Here is a 23,478-nt window from a genome sequence, read left to right as displayed (position 1 = left end):
TGGGGAAAAATCGGCTCGCTTACTTTTAAACTAAAACACGTCGCAGTTGCCTATTATACCATGAGTGACTTCATATAGGATTAACTTTGCCTACCTTGAGACCTTTTTTGCTCTTGGGCAACTGTAAGGTCATGCGACGTCATTAAAGATCATCAAAGGTTTTTTTTTGCTAATAACTCCTTACAGGTTTGAGATACAGATGCGCGGATGGACTCATTGTGCTCAGCTCGTCAAGGCGCATCGAATGATATATATGATGACCTTAGGTCACGTGACCTAAGGTCAACTTTTGACTTTGACCTTTCGAGGTCAACATACATATGTTTCGATGCGGATCAATGAGAGGATCACGATGGTGCCATTTGTTTGTTCCGAGCTGGGATACCTTGAAAGTTATTCGAGAAAAACTTCATACCTATATTTAAAGTGCCGCTATTTTGACTTCCTTTTTGCCCCTGTGACGTCATCTTTGACCTGACCTGAAAATGACTTCAGTAAGAATTATAGATCTTATCCGTGTGTACCCTGTACCGTTTACCGCTTGTCGCTATCTTGCTTTGTTCTCGAGATCTCGCTGTCACTCCCGCTCGTAATAATGGACAGGTCATAAAAATGACCTGACCTGAGGTCAACATAGAGTGATAACCACTTGTTTATTATCGCAGATGAATGACCATTGATAAGGCTTTAATCCTCATCAGACAAAATTTTAACTTGCAGTGGGGAAAATATCAAGGTCACCCTTTGTAAAATACGTCAAAAGGTCATGTGATCACAATTTTCAAAAATTGAAAATCCGAGATAGCCAAAATGTTTGTTGGTTGATTGTGAGCTGAACCATATAAAGTTCTTATCATATAGAAAACCAATAGTTTCTGAGTTATAAGCCGCCAAACATAGGGTTGCAGCGTGACCTCCAGGAATTGCCCGAGGCTATATCTCGGAAACCGTTGTTCGAAGAAAAAATCCTTAGCACAGCTGGCTTCCCCGCCCATCGCAACCCCTTACACCAGTTTTCAACGAAGAATAAAATATGTGGGTGCAAATTTAATTTTTTATTTGTCGATTTGTCGTGGAACGCCCCAGAACGTCTGTGATTTGTCGTTTTTTGCCTTATGAACGCCAAGTTGTGAAACCTAGATCAGATATGAGGAAACATTTGCGAAAAGTTTCTATAAGACTATCGAATGTGCCCTTATCGACACTGCATAGCTCGTAACTGGTTCACAAATTTAAGTTTCGATTGATGAAAATTTACGTTATTCTGCGTTATTGTGCGATGAATTGTGGAATGCAAGCAGTGAAAAGTGTAAATTGCGACTGATACTACAGGTTGGCGTCGAAGAAACCCGACCGGTCAAGTCTGGGTGGCGTATTCAGCAGAGTATCGCTTTCGCTGTCGTAGTCTGAGAGAGGCGGGCAGAAACGACTCTTATTTGTCCGCGCCGTGCATAGTTGGTCTCTGCGCCGGTGAAAAGTGCGGTCAGTGTGTCGCGGCGCAAACCGGCAGGTCAGGTTCTGAGGCGGGTCGGCAGCTCAGAGCGGCCGTCCGACGCTCCCGGCGTCAGTTGAAGGCGACGACGGACCGAGAACGGACGGCTTCACACACCCGGCGCACATGGTTCGACCTCTGGTGAGCACATACAGAGTGGTCCGCTGTCGGACCAACCACCTACTGAAACCCGGCTACGGGGCATAGAGGATGCTAGAAAGGTATCACACCAGGGGGCACAGTTTTAGGCTATATTCGTTGGGCTCAAGCAATATTTAAACGTCAATATGACCGAAATAAGATGAATAAAATTCCGTCATTTTTCTACCGGCCATTCGTTACAAGTAGGCACGCCATCAATTATGTTTGTTCAAGCTAGGACTTTATTTGACTAATACTTTTGACGGGATCGTTCACCAACTAATGTCTCAAAGTCTAGTTACGCGTCGATAGCCTCTTCAGTTTCAAAGTCTCTTGGCGCCGGGTAATGGATCTCGTCTCCCTTCGCTATATTCAACTTTGTACTATCGTCTCTTGGCGCCGGGTAATGGATCTCGTCTCCCTTCGCTATATTCAACTTTGTACTATCGCGATATTTTCGAAATTTCGGCCATGATCTTACTCCTTCAAAAATTACACAGCCACTTCCGTCCATGCTTTTTGGTTATTTTGCAACGTACGTAAACATTTTTTCAACTAATGAAAAGCAAGTATTCTTCTCGTAAGTATGGATCTGAGCGTTTCACATAAAACGTTTAATTTTAACGCCGTGTCGCCCGTTGTTGAGCCAGAGCTTTGTACGTAAACGAGTGTGTTGGCCGCCCCGAGGCGCAGCAAATGGTTCTCAATCAAAGTTTCAAATTAATCGGTGACCTATGCTGTCAAGTCAGTGACCCAAAGGTTGAGGTCCGATTTTTGTACATAACATCGGGCGAAAATAGCCACAGAGCAACAGTTTTAGTATGCACAACGCATTTTAATGCTTACCGAACAGTCTCCGCTAGAAAACGTCCGGCGCAAAATAATCAGTTCCCTTGTTTTCAATATTGACTTAGGCATATATAACAGGAGACGTATGTAACCGACTCAAACTCAGATATGACTGGTAACCGCTATGATTAAGATGGGGATGCCTACTCGTACACGTAGGCATTGTAAGGAGTCTGGAGCTTGTTACTTATTGCAAATTTCACCGCTTAGCGAACACTGTAAAAAAATCTTACAAGCCCCTTGTAGGAAAACCGCTGGCGCAAAAATGAGCATGCAGCGACGTGTAAAAATCGCCTCATATTTAGCTAGTAAGAGGGTACAAGCTTGTTTCGTTAGTAACTGACAAGCCCACGCCTCATAAACCGAGCACCCCCGTGTCAGCCCCTCGTTTCGTTATTCGGTACCTCGTTTGAAAACGAGGGCAAAACCAGCAGATCGGTACGCCGATCAGGCTCCTTAGCAGGACTCGCCTGGTAACCCAACCAGCTAGCGCCTGCTATTGCTGCCCAGTAGTAATACTAGCTCAATTGCGTCACCCATAGGCGTCGCCAGAGATTTTCGGTTGGGGGGGCAAAATCAACTTTTGTGTTAAATCTTGCCTTTCCCCAGTCGTTACTCACTCGTTTTACATATCATTCGACGCGCAATGGTGCGAGGAATCCGATGGTGACACAGGTTTCCTTCTAGCTATGACATGTATTTTTTTTTTAAACAAAAAAATCGAAATTTTGAAATTTCATGACAAAAACGACTGGTAGAATTATAGTATATAGTGGCTGCGATTTCCGACGCTTTGCAGAGGGCCCCTGTGCAGACGCTCGACGCTCATGATCATTACCCAGAAAAAGGTGAAAAACGCTCCATTTAATCGAATCACCCTGCTAAAACCTCTATTCACGCATGCATGCAGAGGTTTTACGTGAAATGCATAGGACTTATCCCAGCCGCCGATCGTAGCTAAGTTGGGCATTCAGCGGAGAGTGAGTGTCGGAAGTGTGAATCGGAAGTAATTCATCTTTGCTCCAGTGAGAGGAAGTGTTTTGTTCACTCGAGCATAGGCGTAGGAACAGGGGGGGCCAGGTGGGCAAGTGCCCACCCACTTTTCGAGGTGGGGGGGGCCAACCATGTGTTTTGGCCCACCCACTTTTTAATCGAGGCCCCTCGTCTTGATTTGAGAGGACGTCGTCACCTTCCAGAATAAACAAACTCGGTAAAAATAAGTTCCACAAATCCCCAAGTACGGACTCTTAAGGGGCCGTGATGGATCCAAGGAGGCCCTCTGTTCATACTTGTCAGTCGAAGCCCCTGAGACTGATGGCCTGAGAGGCCCTAGTGGAGCTGAGGAGGCCCCTGACACTGGTGGTCTGGGAGGCCCCTCTATCCACACTAGTCAGGGGTCTGAGACTGGTGGTCTGGGAAGTGGGAGGCCCCTCCATCCACACTAGTCAGAATAGGCCTCTGACACTAGCGGTCTAGCCGAGGCCCCCTACCCTCACTAGTCTATCCTCAGGCCCCCTAGAGGCCCCCTACCCTCACTAGTCTATCCTCAATAGTCAGAAGAGGCCCCTGAGACTGATGGTCTGGGAGGCCTATCCATCTACACTGTAGTCAGAGGAGGCCCCTGAGACTGATGACCTGAGAGGCCCTTATAATCACACCAGGCAGAAGAGGCCCATGAGACTGATGGACTGAGAGGCCCTTCTATTCATACTGGCCACAGGAGACCCCCAAAACTTTCGGTCTGGGAGGTCCCTCAATCTGGCACCAGTCAGAAGAGTCCCCTGAGACTGATGGCCTGGGAAGCCCTTATATTCACACTAGGCAGAGGAGGCCCCTGAGACTGATGGTATGAGAGGCCCTCATATTCACACCAGTCAGAAGAGGCCCCCGAGGCTGAGGCTCATATAACTGGCCACTGGAGGCCCCTGAAACCGGTGGTCTGGGAGGGCCCTCTACCCACACTAGTCAGAAGAGGCCCCTGAGACCGATGGTCTGAGAGCAGACTTGTGATCAGCTCAGTTGAGCCGGCTCAAAAATCAGCTCAGCTCATGAGCTGGCTCAACATTTTGCCAAAATGTTGAGCTGTGAGCTGAGCCGGCTCAGTAATGCATTGAGCTGAGCTGCTGTCTGAGCTGAGCTGAATGAGCTTGAGCTGAGCTGAGCTGAGCTGAGCTGATTGAGCTGAGCTGAGCTGATTGAGCTGAGCTGAGCTGAGCTGTGCTGATTGAGCTGAGCTGAGCTGAGCTGAGCTGAGCGAGCTGAGCTGAGCGGAGCTGAGCTGAGCGAGCTGAGCTGAGCTGAGCGGAGCTGAGCTGAGCGAGCTGAGCTGAGCTGATTGAGCTGAGCTGATTTAGCTGAGCTGAGCTGAGATCCAGTTCTAGTAGGTACACTGGAAGATGATGAGAACGGATAAAAATATAAAACCGAATGCAATGTGCATTGAATATTGATACACTATAAACACTAGAAACATGATAAACTGGAAATAATATTATATACAAACCAAAGACGTCACTAGGTGAAAGGCCATGTAGTTCGACACCGCAAACTGAAGCGATCGGTCGGGAAATCGCTACATTCCTCTATTGCACCCCGTTCGCACCGTTGTAAGCCGTTCGGTTGGTAGGTATCCTTATCCACTGCGGCGTGATGTCCCGACCTGTGTCCCGATGATTCGATGTCCATGACCAATCAGCACACGCATTGCCGTGACGTCATTGGCCGGACCTCGACACGTTACGGAGATATGGGTGGCATTCGGCATTCGGCAATGGGTGGCATTGAATTTAACTGAGCGGAAACTGAGCTGAGCTGAATTGAGCGGAAACTGAGCTGAGCTGAACGGGAACTGAGTTGAGCTGAGCTTAGCTGAGCGGAAACTGAGCTGAGCTGAACTGAGCTGAGCGGAAACTGAGCTGAGCTGAGCGCAAACTGAGCTGAGCGGAAACTGAACTGAGCTGAGCGGAAACTGAGCTGAGTGGAAACTGAGCTGAGCTGAGCTGAAACTGAGCTGAGCTGAGCTGAGCGGAAACTGAGCTGAGCTGAGCTGAGCGTGAGCGGAGCGCAGCCGGTTTGAGCAGAACGTGAGCTGAGCTGAGCCACGTTAAACTGAGCGGGAGCTGAGCGGGAGCGGATAAGATGGAGTTGAGCTGAGCGAGCTCACTTTTTTCTTGAGCTGTCACAAGTCTGTCTGAGAGGCTCTTATATTCATACTGGCCACAAGAGGCCCCTGAGACTGATAGTCAGAGAGGTCCACTCCTAATGAATCTGAGGGGGCCCTCTATCCACATTTACACTTTTCTAGGGAGGCCCCTGATGGTCTGAGAGGCCCTTTTATTTGTACTGTCCACAGGAGCCCCCTGAGATTAATGGTCTGAGAGGCTCTTCTATTTATACTAACCAGAGGAGGCCCCTAGGATTGATGGTCTAACAGGCCCTTCTATTTATGCTAGCCAGAGGAGGCCCATGAGACTGATGGTCTGAGAGGCCCTTCTATTCAAACTAGGCAGATGAGGCCCCTGAGAATGATAGCCCGAAGAGCCATGCGGCGGCAACTGGCCGTGGCCATATTTCGGCTCGATAGGGCCCCACAGAGCTCATGAGAGCACCTCAAGGGCTCCTAAGTAGACACGCTTATCCCCATAAGGGTGCCACGCCGGCTTCTGAAGGCTCCTTGCAAGCATCTAAGGGCCCTTTCCGGCCTCTAACGGCTCAACCCGCTTGTGATGGCTCCACACCAGTGTTCATGAGCGCCACACAGCGGCGCCTTTGAGGGTCATACTAGTGTCTCTTAGGGCCCTATATCGGTGGCTCTGGGGGCCCCACACCGGCGCCTCTGTGGGCCACCACACCTGTGCATCTCAAGGCTCTATAGGTACATCTGAAGGACCCACACCGACACCTCTGAGGGCCCCACACCAGTATCTCGGAGCTCTGAAGGCCCCACACCGGTGACTCTGAGGACTCACCGGCTCCTGAGAGCACCATGTTGATGTCTAACGGCTCCACAAGGCCACTGAAGGCACCACACAAGCTCTCACTGAGCTCTTATGTCCATGTACCGGCCTCTGAGGGATTTATGTCAGCGTATGCATAGCTCCACACCAGCAATTGTAAGGGCTTCACACTGAAGTATCTGAGGGTTCCACACCGGTGTCTCTAAGGGCCACATACCGGCATCTCTGAGTGCCCCATACCGGCGTCTCCGAGGGTCCACATCTGGCGGGCACCCATCAGCGACTGAAGGTCCCACACTGTCGACTCCGAGAGCCCCATCTGCGTCTGGGAGCACCATGCCGTCTCTAAGAACCACAGCGGCTCCTCCGTACGAAAGATGGGCGTCTGCATGCCAAAGGGGAGCGGTTCTGAGACAGTAGGGCACCTACGTGCAATAGAGGGGCGCCTATGAAGCCCATTGGGGCGCCTCAATGCGAAAGAGGTGCGCCTCTGAGGCCTACATATATGGGCGTCAACATGCAATAGAGGTCTGCAAATTGCAATTGATCAATGCCATGGGGGTGCATTCATAAGAAACAGGGGCGCCGGCATTGCAAAGAGAGGCGCCTTCAAGTGTCCATAAAAGAGAGACGCCTATGATAAGCGCACATTGTATGCAGGGCATATTTTAAGGCACCTACTGCGTCCCATTCTGGGACGCAGCCCCCTCGCCTTGGGACGTAGCCTCTGCTGATTTGACTCACTGCGTCCCTGCCCTGTGCCCTGTCCGGTTCCCTGATCTGTGCCCTGCTGTGTGCCCTGACCTGTACCCTTCCCTCTAAAATGTCCTGTGCCATGCCCTGTAACCTGCCATGCCCTACTTTCTGCCCTCCTCAGTGCCCTACTCTGTTTCTTGCCCTGTGCCCTTACTCGTAGCACGTGCCCTCTGCTCAACTTTGGGACGCAGTAAAAATTTGTTAAAATATGCCCTGATTGTATGCGACAACGGGGCGACTGTGGGACATACATATAGGGATGTCTCTGATGACTATACATAGGGCGCTTATATGCCAAAGAGGACGCCTATGAAGCTAATGGGGGCACCTGGGAAACGAGGAAGACATTTGTGTAAGAGTTTTCAGGGGTCATGCGCCGCTTGCGGCAAATAGATTCTAAAAAAAATCGGAGGGGGAATAAGTTTTAAAAATGGTGCGGACTGTCCGCACTGTTCGCATAAGCGGTTACGCCCCTGGGTACATCTGCCCGATCTCAGAAGCTAGATTTGGAGGTCATACTTGAATGCAGCCAGCAGGACGAGGCAAAAGTTGGAGGCCCCTGAAAATAGGAGGCCCCCTGGAAAAGGAGGCCCCTTGACAGGCTGGCCCACCCACTTTTCATGACGTTCCTACGCCCGTGCACTCGAGTGTGAACAAAAGTTTCTCGTTTTTTGTGTGAAGGGAAGCGCTGCAACCGCGAACAAAAACCGTTGAACGGAACTAAAAGTTACGCACGGCATAGCGGCAAGGCATCCCTTAGAGATAGGTTTGGGACTTCCAGGCCATTTCAGGCCACTCAGGGTCAGTGCCGACTCTCAGAAGCATGCTTAGGATCCCTGAGATCGGCGTGAGTCACCTCAAATATTTACGTGTACGTGGTGCTTTAGGGCTTTCCGAGCTCACGGTGGGGCCCTCAGAAGCCAGTGTGGGCGGCGGGCGCTAAGAGACTAGGCCCAGGATGAGCCTGGAGCCCTCGGATAACAGTGTGAACCCTCGGGGTCTGTGTCAAATCCCTAAACACCCTACGCAGGGACATAATAAACATGTGTTGCGGACCTCAGAGGGACACGTGAGCTGTGACCCCTCAGATGCCGGCTTGGGGTTAGCAAAGTCTGTCGCCTCAAAAGTTTGGCTGAACTATCAGGGTAAGGTTCTCAGAAATGTTCGAAGGCTCAAAGATCCCTGTATGGGCCCTCAGAGAACATGGACACCAGTAGGACTTTCAGAGGCCGGCTTGGGCCCTCTGTAAGTTTCTTTAGGGCTCAGTGGAGCTCCTTAGGAGCCATTGTTTAAAGCAAGCTCATGAGCCCTGCGACACTTGTACGGTACTTAAGCCTGTCGCAGACAATTGACGAGAGTTGAGAAAGGCCCCGAAGATTTCGTTTCACGCTTTGAACGAAAATTGTGTCAGCACTCCAAAACTTATGAAAATCAGCTGTAAAATGTAATAAAGAACGAACTAGGAACATGGAATGAATCACAGCATTGACATATCCGAGTCTGTACTCGGAGTCTTGAAGATTTTGGCGACTGCGAGCCAGACTCTGGTTTGAACTGCACGCTCCAACCGAGTCTGACCTCACAGGCATTCTCAGAAAGGTACCCCCATTTTTTCCCGACTCCAAAATCTCATCGGATCTGTATCGATCTCAGGGGGTGCCCGGTCCGAGGTTGGGGGGGCAAGCTGCCCCGCTTGTCCCCCCGTAGCGACGCTAATGGCGTCACCCCCCCCCCCCCTTCTCCCCAGCCGCCCCTCCGACAGCCACGACAGCGTGCCAGCCACGTTACAAAAAAAAAAACATACACAAAAATAACGTTTATTACTTATTAGCATACGATACAAAATATCTAAAATATACATATTACAATATCATAGTGGAGTGGTGCAAAAGCTGATTCGAGTCACCACCAATAACATTCACAAAATAATACGGTTGCATGAGACACGATCGGGCACTTCCACGGGCTCTGACGCAACGGCACTTACAACAGGCGAGTGAGCAAGTTGATCCTGCCATGTCAGGTACATTGTGCACTGTGCAGTCCATCAAATATTTGCCATACTTCGCAGATTCAAGCAAGTATTTTTTTTTCCTGGGCGAGGCTTACCAACAGAAATATCGCTGGCTTCCGGTATACCTTCATGCCTCAGTCTCCCACAACTTTAAGCAGCTCTGCAAACAGAAAAGAAAATTAACTGCTGATTTTAAAATATCAGTGAGGATGGCTTTATTATCTACATCAACTGACTTTTGTATAAGATAAATCAATGTGAGGCAATATGTGTAGCTTACACATTTGGAAAAAAGGCTAGACAGCAACTGAAAGAAAGTCCGTCTTCCAATAGTCGGAATTCAAACCAAACAGTGGCCCACAACGGTCAAGGGATGAATTCTATGACGCAACATGTGTTCAGAATATTACAAAATAAATAAAATGTCGCCCATTGCTACGTAAATATCATACAATATAACGTACCTTCGAAATATCCCAGTCCGAGAACTTCACAACGCACCGTGCCACAACACAACCGCACCAACCGCCGGCAGCCGCAGAACTGAACAATGGCGGCCGGAAATGACGGCCCCGCGCCGGAAGTGAAGGACGCGTTTTAGAAGCAGTCTCAGACTCGTCGCTGCTCACCGTAGCAGGAATTTATGAGGCACTATCGAATCAAAGTCGTTTCGCCTCATTCGGCAACACGAAAACCCTACCAGGACTAGTCCGATGATGAGTTTCCGACTAGGTGGCGTGTGCGCAGGATTATATTTAAAGCACGTGCAGGGCGGTGCCTCATTAGCCGACATAATAATGATATGACACGATAATGAAACACGCATGTAACTAGCATGCAACAAGCTTCTGGCGGATTTACTTATGAGACTATGCGTAGTTTTCCGACACAGCGCGAAATCTGTTGATAAGCAGGAAGGGGTGTTAGGGAAGCATTTAAGTTATTAGGTTACCGTTTGTAACCAATTGTTTCACGAGGCCACTCTTTAACTAACAACTCTCAGGCTGATAATGTCCCTATATATAACAGCAAGGTACAATGGACGACCGTGTAACCCACTCCTTGTCATAGAATTGGCTCGTGACATTTTTTTTACAGTGAAAGCTACCCTGCGACTGAGAGCGCTGCGAGGTTGCGACATTGCTGTATCGCGCAGAGTCACACATGACGTCACAGGTCAGTGATCTAACTTAACCGGTAAGAGCGGTTTGTGTCAAAATATACGGTTGAAATCAGGTACCTACTTATGCTGAATTTCATTCCTCTACATCTAATGCGTTCTGAGCAATCGCGAAAAATGTCAGTGCCTCGTCCTGGGCAAACGTCATTTAACTTCCCTCGGCCGGAGGGGGGGGGGGGGGGGGGGGGGTAGGCAGTCACGCCAAGCAACCGCACTTCAGGAAAAGTTGTAATGCTCGTCATATAGTTACACCGACTGTATGGTCGCTTTGAAACTTTTAGAGCTTGATAAGGGTATGAGTTTGTATAAAACGAATGTCTCACGATTTCGATATCGATCGATCCATTTAATCGATTTGATAAACTCAACCATCTATCCATTCATCGATCTGATCAAAAGCGTTTATGACCCTTCCATATGTACTATAGGGTAAGGTGCCTAATTAGCGACTCTTTCCGATTTGCGACCTACCTCCCTACAGAAAAACTGGCGGGAGAAAACAGGGTAAAGACATCGTCAAAAGGTCAGCCATACTTCGGTTATCAAATTAAATTATTTTACGGTTGTTGATGTTTCTGGTGGGAGGTTTCAGGTGAGTTTTAACCCGCGCCCTGGTAGGGTCTGTTTATAACGCGGCCTGGTGGGGGGGGGGCTATTTTTTGCCCCCCCCCCCCCTCGTATCTCCGAAACTACTGGACGGATCCGCAAAATTCAAACGGCGTTCGAAAGGCTTGTCAAACTTGTTGAAAGAAACCAGACTTCATTGACCTCGGGGTTACCGATGACGTCACAGGTCAGGTCAAAGATGAAATGTTTCACCGTTCACGGGTCTTCTAGGGAATGCGCTATAACACCGAGGAAAACGCATTTTGTCGAGAATCAGCGGTAGGGCGTCAGTTGCCTAGTAGATATGTTGCTATTAGAGGTCACTGGCAATACCAGGTCAGGTCACAGGTCAGGTCACCAAGGGTCACAGGTCAGGTCACATGAGCCCAACTTTACTAAGGTTGTGTGATACATGTTTTATGGCCAATTTTTCATTTCCAACTCAATGGTGTTGGTTATAAGACTATCAGGTACGGCTTAGGTCACTTTCTGGTGAAGTTCAGGTCAAGGTCAGGTCAAGGTCAGGCCAAAAAAGGTCAAATTTTAAAGTTGATAGTTTTGCATAAAATGGGTATTGATTCGATGCAGCTCGTCACGGGGAGTCTAATGGTGGTCTTTGTTTTGCGCTACGGGGTCTAGAATTGCTAAAAATTGAGTTTCAAAATTTGACGTCATCAATTTTGAACAGTTTTTTCGCTATAACTTCGCCAAAAAAAGAGGTATCAATCTCAAATTTGGTATGTGGATGGAAGACGGTAAGGACTATCACATATATTCCGGTTTTGCGAAATTCAAAAAACTTTTTGGATTTTTCGATTATTATATCCAAAAAATCTATTTTTTGATTTTTGGGGTCAAAATCCAAAAGTTTCAAAAATCCGAGATGACAGTTTTGTAGCCCTGTCCAATCTACAGCTTTTATGTCTTTATCATTTTTCTGTATTTGCAAAGCTATAGGCCTGACAGCTCTTCCCGCGAAACCCTTTTTTGGGTCGATAACGGCAGAACATGACATCACTCTGACGTCATTTCCGGCCAACCTATCATAGCCTTTGGAAAAAAAATTTGGTCACAATGTGTAAAATTGATGTCCGGGAGGGTACTGAAAGTTTGGTGACGATCGGCGCAGCGGTTCTGGAGATATATCGAAAAGTCTGGAGGGGGGGGGGCAAAAAATAGCCCCCCCCCCCACCAGGTCGCGGGTTAATGAAAATGACGAGTTTCTTATCCAGAACGTGTGTGTTTGGGCCCTCTCTGATGAAAAGCGATGCACATTAGGATGATGCACCTTTTTTATTCTGAATCGACATTCCTTTTTCAATTGATTGCCGTTTTCCCATAGTGAATCGCTTAACTGTGCACAGCATGCTGTTCAAAATGTGTCGCAACTCATATTTCCTATTTGCGCCTGACATGGTCGCAAATAGCTCAAGAAGGGAAAGAAAGGGGAAAAGAGAGAAATGAAAATGAGGTGTTGCTGAAGCTTGCAATGTGTGGCAGAGGATGTCAAATGTCGTCACCGACTGCAGGGGTGCCGAATTCAGCGCGGACCTCGAATATCATACGAGATAGCCCGCAAAATTTGGGTTTCCGCCTTCTTTTCGCCTTCGGTGCATCACGTGATCAGTTTTTACTTACATAAATGTGTTGGATAAACGTTCCTGTTCGAGTGATTGAGTGCTTTGCGTATAGGTTACCTTTTTGAGATAATATTTCATCTTTTCAGGCGTCGCATTTTTTGCCATTTTTAATATGGGGAAACCCATAGACTTATTAGCGACCCTCCCCGGTCGCTAATCGGGAAGAGTTCCCTATTAGCGTGTTTTGCAATGGTTTGCTAAAATGCTCACTACAAATAAGTTAGTGAATATTGGGGCAGAAAATGACTACATTTTAATAGAAAAATGAACGACCTCTCCGAAAATCAAGCCAGTAATACAGTGGCACCCACAGAGCGTGAGCAATGACGGTTCAAATTAAGGGGGTCGCTTATTAGGCACCTTACCCCAAGTCAATTGGAGGAAATTTAATGGCACTTTTTTGTACGAAAATCGTTATAAACAGTACAAACACTAAAAAATCAGAAGCAGGTTAACATGGAATAGATCAGGAAATTGCACCCGTAACCTCTTTTTAGGCCCCTGGGGTCACCTAAGGTCATGAAAGGTTTTCAGATTTTTTCGACGATAGCTATAGCCACTTGCAAGAGCAATGAAAACACCTGGATGTGTTCAGCTCCACGATACAGATCGACTGATATGCAACACGACCTTTTTTGGTTAGGTCAAAACTTGAGTTTTTTTTTTACTTTAGGTCAAATTATTATTATCCATTCGATACGTCTTGACCAGAGAAAGGAAAACTATGCCGATGAAATAAATGTTGTTCCCTTTTTGAGTCCAACAATAGTGTAGAAAAAGAAATCATTTTCCGGGAAAATGTCAGATTAACAGTTTTGCAATCTGAAGCCTATTCAAAATGAGAGAAATAATCAAAAAGTGCAATTAAAGAGCTACGAAATGTTCTTTCTTAGGCGCTGTAGTTCTATTCATTTCCGATTTGTACAAAATTAAGTACCTAGGTGCGAAATTTAATGACTTCACCTTGGACGTGTCCTCTACTCCTAATGATAGAGCCCTACCAAAATTGTTGGAATTTTTAATGTTAGCCCAATGGCGTTCCAAAGTAAGAATGACTTTAACCCGCGCCCTTGTGGTTTTTCGCGAATATCTCAAAAACGGCGGCGCGGAGCGCCGCCGTTTTTGGTACACCTTATCATACATCAATTCTACACATGTTGTGAAAATTTCAGACGAAGGTCATTCAAGGTCAGGTCACCAGGTCACTTGAAATGACCTCACCTCATAAAAAGTTTCAATGTCTGTCATAGCTACACCGAGTGACCGATCGCTTTGAAACTTTCAGCGATTGCTAAGAGCAATAGCATGTACAAAATGTATATCTCAGAATTCGGATATCGATGACCTAAGGTCAGGTCAATCCAGTGTACCAAAATCATATTTTTGCTTGGGTGTCAGAGGGGAAAATTGCTGACCAAAAAAAGGATGAGAGTGAAAAATTGTCGGTCAGGTAAGGCCCAAAAAGAGTGGGAAAATGATAAAAAACATTACTCTATCTACAATTGTGACAGATGTAAAACAACCATTCCCGCAATTGCTCCTTCTCGGTGGAATTGGGAGTGGATAATTGGGCTTGAAAACTGGAGGTGAGAGTGGAAAATGATTTGCATTTGGATGTCGTTTCCCACCCACATCTACAAATTTTGGGACACTGGGTCAATCTTGCGATCTCCCCATTATAAGTCAATGGGAGAAAATTGAAATGCGCCTCTTTTGGACGAAAGACATTATAAACACTCCCAAACACTGAATTACAAGTGGTTTAGACACACTGAACATGAAAATGGTGTCCGTGACCCCTGTTTATGCCCTGAGGTCATCTTAGGTCACGAATGGTATCTAACAGTTTTTCGCAAATAACTTTTGATAGAGGCATGCTAGAGCGATGAAGACGCCTTAGATGTGTTCAGCTCGACGATACGGATCGACTGATATGCAACATGACCCTTTCCGGTCAGGTCATGACCTTGACCTGAGGTCAAATTTTCAAGTTGACCTTTCAAGGTCAAGTTATAGTTCATTCGATGCGTCTTGACGAGAGGAACACGATACCGGTAAAAGTAAGCTCGTACAAGGCTTGGGTCAAAAGTTATTGCAGAAAAACTGTTTCCGAAAAAATCGGCTATTTTTACAGTTTTTGCCCCCTGCAGGCAAAACCGTTGACGTTAGGTCAAATCTGAGAAAATTACTCAGAAAGGGCGTTAATTGGGCTATTGAATGCGCTTTTCCGCGGCGCTGTAGCTCTATTGGTTCCCGAGTTATTTGTTGGCTTCTTGGAAATTGTCGACATTCGACCTGGAAATCGGCGAAATTTTGCCTTCAATGACCTCTGGTGACCTGACCTTTGACCTGACCAAAAATTGACCGAAGTGATTTCGTCATTATTTTTGACGCTCTTTCGAACGCCGCCTTCCGCGTATCGCTACGTGGCCCAGGAGCCGAGTTAGAAAGGGGGGGGGGTGTTCAAACACCCCCCCCCCCCCCAGCAGGGCGTGGAAATCCAGGACCCCCAGCCGGGCGCGGGTTAACATCCCAAAATTAACCGTTCCAGCGCCACCAATAGTTTTCAGAAAGTTATCCCCGTGAGCGCTCGACGTTTTAGAACAGTTATGCATTGAGGCTGTATAAATCGTAAAAAATCGTGTTTCATCACATTTGCAATATTTCCTTTTCAGTTTTCTGGTTATGCTTTATGACAAGCGAAACTTTGGGAAAATCAGCGAAGATAATGTCATTTAGCACAGCATATAGCCGTCCATAATTCAAAGATGGCTTGCTGAAAATGCCGTCATATAACTCCAGCCAAATGGACACATGACGAAGCCAATGTTGCTTGTCTTGACGAATCAACATTTTCACAGAGACCGTTCAGAAAAACGGCATACAGTAAAAAATAACAAGAGAAAAAGGGACATAGTTACATACAGCCTATGTCGGTAACATGTGAAGTGGTCAGGTAAAGGCTACGTGCTCTGTGATTGGAAGGAAAATGATTGTTCTGCCAAAATGACACGTGGGACGAAAGACAATGTTTAGGTAAGCGAGATAACGAGAGATCAGCGGTAAAAATTAAGGAAAAACGTGAGGAAAGCTCGCGCGAATACTCAGCCTGTCAGACGCCACTGTGCACTGTAGAAAAGCTATATTTAGCGTAGATATATCGAGATGTGAAACAACTGTGTAACGAGAGCCGGAATAACAATGGAGCGGAAGCGACAGTGCCAGAAACACAAACTATTTTAGATAAAAGATAGAAACGGGCTTACAGAAAACAACGAAATAATTACGCCAATTAAAGCACAATAAACTTATTTTAGAACGCAAGTAACATTATATAATCTTAAGACAATAGCGAAGATAATACGATTTAAATATAATACTAAAAACGAGATCAGAAGGTACTTGAAAAGGAAACAGTATTTGCGCACACGCGACAAAACAATAGCGCACTTGGGCGGAGACGCCGCAACTAAATAATGTGCCGGTGGGCTGCGCGGCACCACAGTACTTCCCCCCCCTAAGAGCGGAGCGGGAAAAGATAAAAAACTCACGAGGGTGGAACACGAAACCGAACGCGGCGACCAGCACGAGTGTACACGGCGTCTCGCTGTGGACGAACAGGCACAGGCGACGGCGGCGACGCGGGCGCCGAGCTCTGGCCCCCAAGACGGCGACCACGACGTGGCGGAGCAGATGGTGGCGGCGCTACGTCAGCACGGTCCGGCTCCGCTGGCGGCGATGATGAAGCGTGCACAGGCGGTGCAGCGCTGGCCAGGCCGGGAAGCGGGGACAGCGCGGCATCGGCGCGGCCCGGCTCCACCGACGGCGATGTGGTTGTACCGGACTGCACGGGGGGCAGGGGCGGTGCGGCATCGGCACCGCCCAGCCCACCCGGCGGCGGTGACTGCGGTAGGTATGCTGGCTTGAGCCGCTCGACCGAGACGGTGTCACTCTTCCCCGACGGCAGCTCCAGCTGGTACCAGCGATCCCATCGTCTGAGGACGCGCAGAGGGCCGATATAAGGCGCCTCCAGAGGGCGGCGCACGCGGTCAACCCGCAGCCAGACGTGTGAACACGTCGAGAGGTCGGTCGGCATGTGCGGCTGGGTCAGTCCATGGTGGCTGCCTTCAGACGGCGAGAGGAAGTCTGTCCTGGCGAGTCGGCGGGCCAGCTCCCCGACGGTCTCGGCGGCGCCGTCCGGAGCAGGCTGCCGGTCCACACTTATCCGGGGCTGCAACAGCATGCCCCCGGTGACGGCAGTGAACGGCGCATAGCCAGTCTCATTCATGGCCGCCCGGATGCCCAGGAGGACCACAGGTAGTGCTTGTAACCACTGTTTCTTGCTGGCGATGATGGCCGACTTCAGCGTCCGATGCTGACGCTCCACCATGCCGTTGGTCTTGGGGTGGTACGCCGTTGTCCGCAGGCGGTGAAAGCCGAGGATCTCGGCCAGTTGTCGGAAGAGGGCGGACTCAAACTGAGTACCTCTGTCGGTGACGACGTGCAGCGGCACACCAAACCGGGCCACCCAGACGTCCATGAAGGCGGCTGCGACGGTGGCTGCTGAGATGTCGGCGATAGGGGCCGCCTCCAGCCAGCGGGTGGAACGGTCAACACACGTCAGGAGGTACCGACACGGGGAGGTGAAAGACTCACCGTGAGGGATTGATGGCGGCAGAGGACCGACAATGTCTATGTGGATGGTCTCGAACCTGTCGCTGAGGAGAGAAAACGGAGACGGGACGGTTTTGGTGTGGCGGTGGACCTTACTCGATTGGCAGGAGGAGCACTCGCGTACCCACCGGCGGATACAGCGGTCCATGTCGGGCCAGAAGTAGCGCGACTTGACCAGCTGAAGGGAGGCCTTGACACCGGGATGAGCGAGGCTGTGCACCTGTTCGAACACATGAGTGCGGAGGGGGACTGGGACAAACGGCCTGGGAAGTGTCAGAGTGGTATCACAGAGGACGGTGAGATCAGCTGACAACGGGAAGGGTGTCAGCCGGTCCGAGTAGGCAGCTGTCTCCTGGTCGTCCCTCTGAGCCTCGGCGATGGCGTGCAGGTCGGCGGCGTCCACGGTGGCGGCGTTCACTGACGCTGTAGGCGTGGTGCTCGGTGGCGCGGCAGCCGCCAGCGACTCGGTGGCCGGGTGCGGCGCAGCAGTCACCGGGGTCATGCCAGTGTCGGCGGCGGTGCTGCTGAGCGCAGCAGACGGCGGATCGGGGCGCGCGCGCGCGCGGTCCGGTGCGGCGACAGGTGGCCGCTCCGAGCGCGCGCGGGCACCGTCCGGCGCGGCGACCGGTGGCGGCTCGAGGCGTACCGCGCGCGCGGCGACCGGTGCGGCGACCGGAGGCGGCACAGGGCGCGCGCGCGCGCCGTCCGGTACGGTGACCGGAGGCGACTCAGGGCGCGCACCCGCACCGACGGGCGCGGTAGCCGCGCTGCCCAGTGTGGCCAGGAGTGATCCTGTCGGTGGCGAGGTCTCGGAGCTCTGGTCGGGCGGACTGAGGGCGTCGGGGGTCACAGGGCGACTCCAACAGTCAGCGACCACGTTGTCAGCCCCGCGCACGTACTGGACGGAGGAGACGTACTCGGAGATCACGCTCCAGTGCCGCTGCTGACGGTCCGACTTGGCCGTCTGCGGGCTGAGGAACGCGGTGGTGAGCGGCCGGTGGTCAGTGAAGAGCGCGACGACACGACCATCCAACAGGTGACGGAAGTGAAGCACGGCCAGGTAGGCGGCCAGCAGCTCGCGGTCGTATGTTGAGTATCGCCTCTGCTGGTCGCTGAGCTTCTTGGAGAAGAAGCCGACGGGGACAGGCTGACCGTCCACGATCTGGTACAGAGCTGCACCGGCTGCCACCTGTGAGCAGTCGGTGACCAGGTGGTAGGTCTCACAGGACGGCAGGTGATGTCGGATGGTGCATGCTGTCTGCAGTGCCTCCTTGATGTCTGTGAAGGCGGCGAGCTCCGTCTCGGTCCACGGGAGGTTGGTGCTCTTCTGGTTGTGCTTCATCAGCTCTGTCAGCGGGTGGACGATCTCGGCGAAGTGTGGGATCATCCGGCGGAAGAACCCGACCATCCCGAGGAATCGGCGGAGTGCTGTGGAGTCCGGTGGAGTCGGCAGATCTGCGATCTCCTCGATCTTGGCGTCTGGCGGCCGGAGCCCCTCGGCGGAGACGGTGTGGCCTAGATAGACCACCTGCGACTTGAAGAAGTCGCACTTGTCCAGCGAGATCCTTAGCCGGTGTCGATGGAGGATGCCGAGGACGGTCTGAAGGTCCTTGTGATGCTGCTCTGCGTCTGGCGAGAAGATCAGGACGTCATCCAGGTAGACGAAGACGCAGCTGACCTGGCGGAACAGCTGGTCCATCACACGCTGGAATGTAGCCCCACTGTTCCGCAGGCCCAGCGGCATGAACACGTATTCGTACGCGCCGAATGGTGTCGTTACAGCCGTCTTCTCCACATCCTGTGGCGACATAGGGATCTGGTGATAGGCTCTCAGCAGGTCCACCTTGGAGAACACACGCATCCCACGGAGACGGGTGCTGATGCTGTGGATGTGTGGCAGCGGGTAGCGGTCTGGCTTGGTCTTGCCGTTCAGCGCGCGGTAGTCCCCTGTCGCTCTCCACATCCCGGGAGTCTTCTTCGGGACCATGTGCAGAGGCGATGCCCAGGGAGAGTTGGACGGTCGGATGATGCCAGCCTCCAGCAGGGTGTCGAACGTCTTCTTGGCAGCTTCCAGCTTGTCCGGCGGGAGTCGTCTCGGACCGGCGAACGTCGGTGGAGAGCTGCCGGTGTCGATGTTGTGGGAGGCTGGAATCGGGCACGCATCAGCTTCTGTTCCCAGTTGCAGCGGCATCAGCAGAGAGGGGAACTGCTGCAGGAGTGTCTGGACCTCCGGTGGTAGACTGTCGCTCTGGTTGACCAGGAAGGCGCCGGGACCGGGGCGGTCGACGGGAGCACCTGGTGAACGGAGGGAGGTCACGGAGTCCAGGAGAGTCTGGGAACCACAGTCAACAAGGAGGTTGTGATGGGCAAGAAAATCATGGCCGAGCAGGGGAGCTGTGACGTCAGCAACAACAAACGACCAGAGGAAAGAACGGCGGAGGGCAGGAATGACGAAGGAGAGCAGTACTTCACCATGCGTTGGGAGAGGCGCTCCACTGGCGGTGGTGATGCGGACAGCTGTCGGCTGCAGGATGGCTCCCTCGACGACGTCCTGAGGCACCAGAGAGACGCCGGCTCCAGTGTCTACGATGAAGTGTAGAGTGCTGGCTCCAGCTTGGGCTGCGACTCGGAAGAGTGGCAGGCCGCGCGTCGCAGTCGCGAGGGCCTGCCCCTCTAGTTTCCCGGACGCTGGGGAGAACCACGCCGGGAGGAGGGCTCCATCTTGGCGTCCCCCTTCTTCGGCCACCGGCACCAGGGCTTGCACGTGCGGGCCTCCTGGCCGAAGTACAGGTGCGCCCTGCAGACTTGTGGTCGCTGGTCTCTGTAGAATGGCTGCAGGCCTCGTGGAGTGGAGCTGGCAGCAGGTAGAGGTCCATCCCGACTGCGGCCACTGGATCGGGCGGCAGGACGATGGTCCCACTGGTGCTGCTGCTGACTGGTCGAGGGCGGCTGAGGCTGGGCAGTTGCTGCTAAGCAGGACGTCTGAAGCAGGGGCATCAGTTCATCGGCCAGCTTGCCCAGCTGGTGGAGCGTGAGGTCCCGCTGGGCTGCGAGGACAGTTCCCACGGTGGGCGGCAGGCTCTGGAGCAACTTGTGTCTCACGAGGTCGTCGCCGACCCCCACCTTGCAGCCAATCTCCTGTAGTTCTCTGACGAAAAGAGAAGGCCGTCCGGTCAGTTGGACCTTGCTGATGAGCTGATCGAATAGCTCAGACCTAGTCCGCTCATAGAGGGAGCACACAGCATCCCGCAGGGTTGCATAGCTGCTCGAACCAAGCACTGACGTGTCAAGCTTGGAGACTGTGGTGGGCGGAAGGGCAGCCAGGACGTGGTAGAACCTGGTGGTGTCGCTGGTAATCTTGGCCAGATGGAATTGGGCCTCCATGATCGCGAACCAGCCCTGGACAGCCGTCTCCATGAAGGCTGGTGGCTTCACTGACACGTGCTGGACAGCACCAGCGGCAGAGTCAGTTGGGGCAGCTGCTGCTGCTGCACCCCCAGTCACAGGGACAACAGTGTCACCGGAGAGGGCACGGCCATCATCAACAGGGTCAGGCATCACGACGAGCAGGTGGGGAGGTCAATCAACAAAACAGACAAAAAAAATGACAACAAAAGCACAGGAAAAGCAGGCAAAACAATCACGTCGGGCAGGTCACCAGTTATGAAGTGGTCAGGTAAAGGCTACGTGCTCTGTGATTGGAAGGAAAATGATTGTTCTGCCAAAATGACACGTGGGACGAAAGACAATGTTTAGGTAAGCGAGATAACGAGAGATCAGCGGTAAAAATTAAGGAAAAACGTGAGGAAAGCTCGCGCGAATACTCAGCCTGTCAGACGCCACTGTGCACTGTAGAAAAGCTATATTTAGCGTAGATATATCGAGATGTGAAACAACTGTGTAACGAGAGCCGGAATAACAATGGAGCGGAAGCGACAGTGCCAGAAACACAAACTATTTAGATAAAAGATAGAAACGGGCTTACAGAAAACAACGAAATAATTACGCCAATTAAAGCACAATAAACTTATTTTAGAACGCAAGTAACATTATATAATCTTAAGACAATAGCGAAGATAATACGATTTAAATATAATACTAAAAACGAGATCAGAAGGTACTTGAAAAGGAAACAGTATTTGCGCACACGCGACAAAACAATAGCGCACTTGGGCGGAGACGCCGCAACTAAATAATGTGCCGGTGGGCTGCGCGGCACCACACATGATATAACAAATGACACTATAATAGGCAAATTCATGGCACATTATGCATCCTTAGGTACACAGTACACACATGTGCACATTGAAAAGTTGTCGAAATAAAATTGAATTTCTGCTGGTTGCATTTTATCATGACTTAGGAACGCACAATCTAAGTATACAATTCAGTAGACATTGTGATATTTATTCACTTTCGATGACAACACAAAAGCAAATATTCTATATAGCCAGACGTTTCTGCCTCAGGGTGCCTTCGTCAGTGACAATACCGAGATACTAATACATTAATAAATTACGTTGAAAAATGTCCAGGTCATGTATACTTTGAAAGTGTAAAAGATATTGATTAATTTATTAATGTATTAGTATCTCGATATTGTCACTGACGAAAGCACCCTGAGGTCGAAACGTCTGGCTATATAGAATATTTTCTTTTGTGTTGTCATCGAAAGTGAATAAATATCACAATGTCTGGCACGATACATCAGTAGACATTACCACAATACTTGAGGGAAGCACTTTTCGGGGAGCGCTGCGGCCCGAAGGTTGGGACTTTGAATTGTGAAAAACGCCCGCCCGCCGCAAAACGCAAACACCGCAAAACGCGCTAAGCGCACGCCCGAAACGCCAACGCAAACGTAAAAAACAAAACAAAAAAACGCCCGCCCGCCGCAAACCGCAAAAAAAAACGCAAAATCGCCGCAAAAAAATAAACCACCTGCATCGCCCGCACGCTAACCGCCAACCGAAAACGGCTAAACAGCGCCCAACCGCCGCCAACCGGAAACAAATTAAACACCGCGAACAACACAAAAAAGAAAACCGCCCGCATCGCTTCCCGCCCGCCGCCAAACACAAACACCGCAAAAAAGCACAAAACGCCCGCCCGCCGCAAAACGCAAACACCGTCAAACGCGCAAAATGCACGCCCGAAACGCCAACGCAAACGTCGAAAAAATTGCCCAACCGCCGCAAACCGCAAAAGCCGCAAAAACACCGCAAAAAATGAACCGCCCGCATCGCACGCACGCCAACCACCAACCAAAAACGCCTAAAAAATCGCCCGCCCGCTGTACAATTCAGTAGACATTACCACAATCCTGTGCGCCTGTTTCAGATGATAACACAGCTGCTGTGGCTGTCGCCGGCGCTGGCCGCCGCCGCGGTCTCCGGTCAGTCCCTCTGCCGGCCGGCCGCCCAGTGTCTGCCCGCCGATGGCCTGCCGGGCGCCGGCCGCGCGTGCACGCTGCCGGACGGCTCGGCGGGCCGGCTGTGCCGCCTGGAGGCGCCCCGTCAGCAGCGCCGGCTCGGTCTTGGCGCGCTGGCGCCGCTGGGCAGCGCGGCGTCCGACGAGCGGCTGCAGCTGTCGGCCAGCGCCGACCAGCAGCTGGCACACCAGGCCGGCGTCAGCGCGCTGCAGCTGCTGCGCCAGGCCAACCAGCGCCTCCAGACCGCTGACGACACGTCCTCGCAGATGATCTTCTGGAACTCGCCGTCCAGCTCGAACGTGCTGGCGATGGGCTACAGCGCGCTGCAGCACCTCGAGACCATGAAGCAGATGCAGCCGCGGAGCCTGCGCCGCCGCCGTCAGCGGCGCCAGGCGAACCTCGAGCGGATCACCCCCCTCCGACCTGAGCATCTGGAACTCACCCTCCTCGGAGGAGCGCAGATGAAGGGCGTCAACGCCCTCCAGGCGCTGCTGCTCATGATGCGCCAGGGCCAGAGCACCAACCAGCTGCTGCGGAGGACCCGGCGCCAGGCGACCCGCACCTGGTGCCCGGCTGCACCCCTGAGCCGGAGCCGCGCTGCGACGCCGGCAACCGCTACCGCACCGCCTCCGGCGAGTGCAACAACCTCAAGCACCCGCTGTGGGGACGATCGCTGGCCAGCAGATCCGCCTGGCCGACACGTTCGATGACGGCGTGTACACTCCGCGGCGGCGCGCCA

General features: G+C 51.3%; 1 protein-coding gene across 1 annotated transcript; it reads left to right on the top strand.

The window, feature by feature from the left end:
* Window positions 1-1,512: 1,512 nt before the first annotated feature.
* LOC122379035 lies at window positions 1,513-23,304 on the top strand (the record flags this gene model as incomplete). The annotated part of the gene is made up of 2 exons (XM_043360898.1): window positions 1,513-1,633; window positions 22,649-23,304. Coding segments are annotated over exons 1-2 (671 nt in total), but the record flags the coding sequence as incomplete, so codon positions are not given.
* Window positions 23,305-23,478: the final 174 nt, after the last annotated feature.

The sequence above is a fragment of the Amphibalanus amphitrite genome, unplaced genomic scaffold (assembly GCF_019059575.1).
Source record: "Amphibalanus amphitrite isolate SeventyFive unplaced genomic scaffold, NRLGWU_Aamphi_draft 000070F_arrow, whole genome shotgun sequence".
Lineage (NCBI taxonomy): Eukaryota > Metazoa > Arthropoda > Thecostraca > Balanomorpha > Balanidae > Amphibalanus > Amphibalanus amphitrite.
This window is presented reverse-complemented; position numbering and strand designations above follow the sequence as displayed.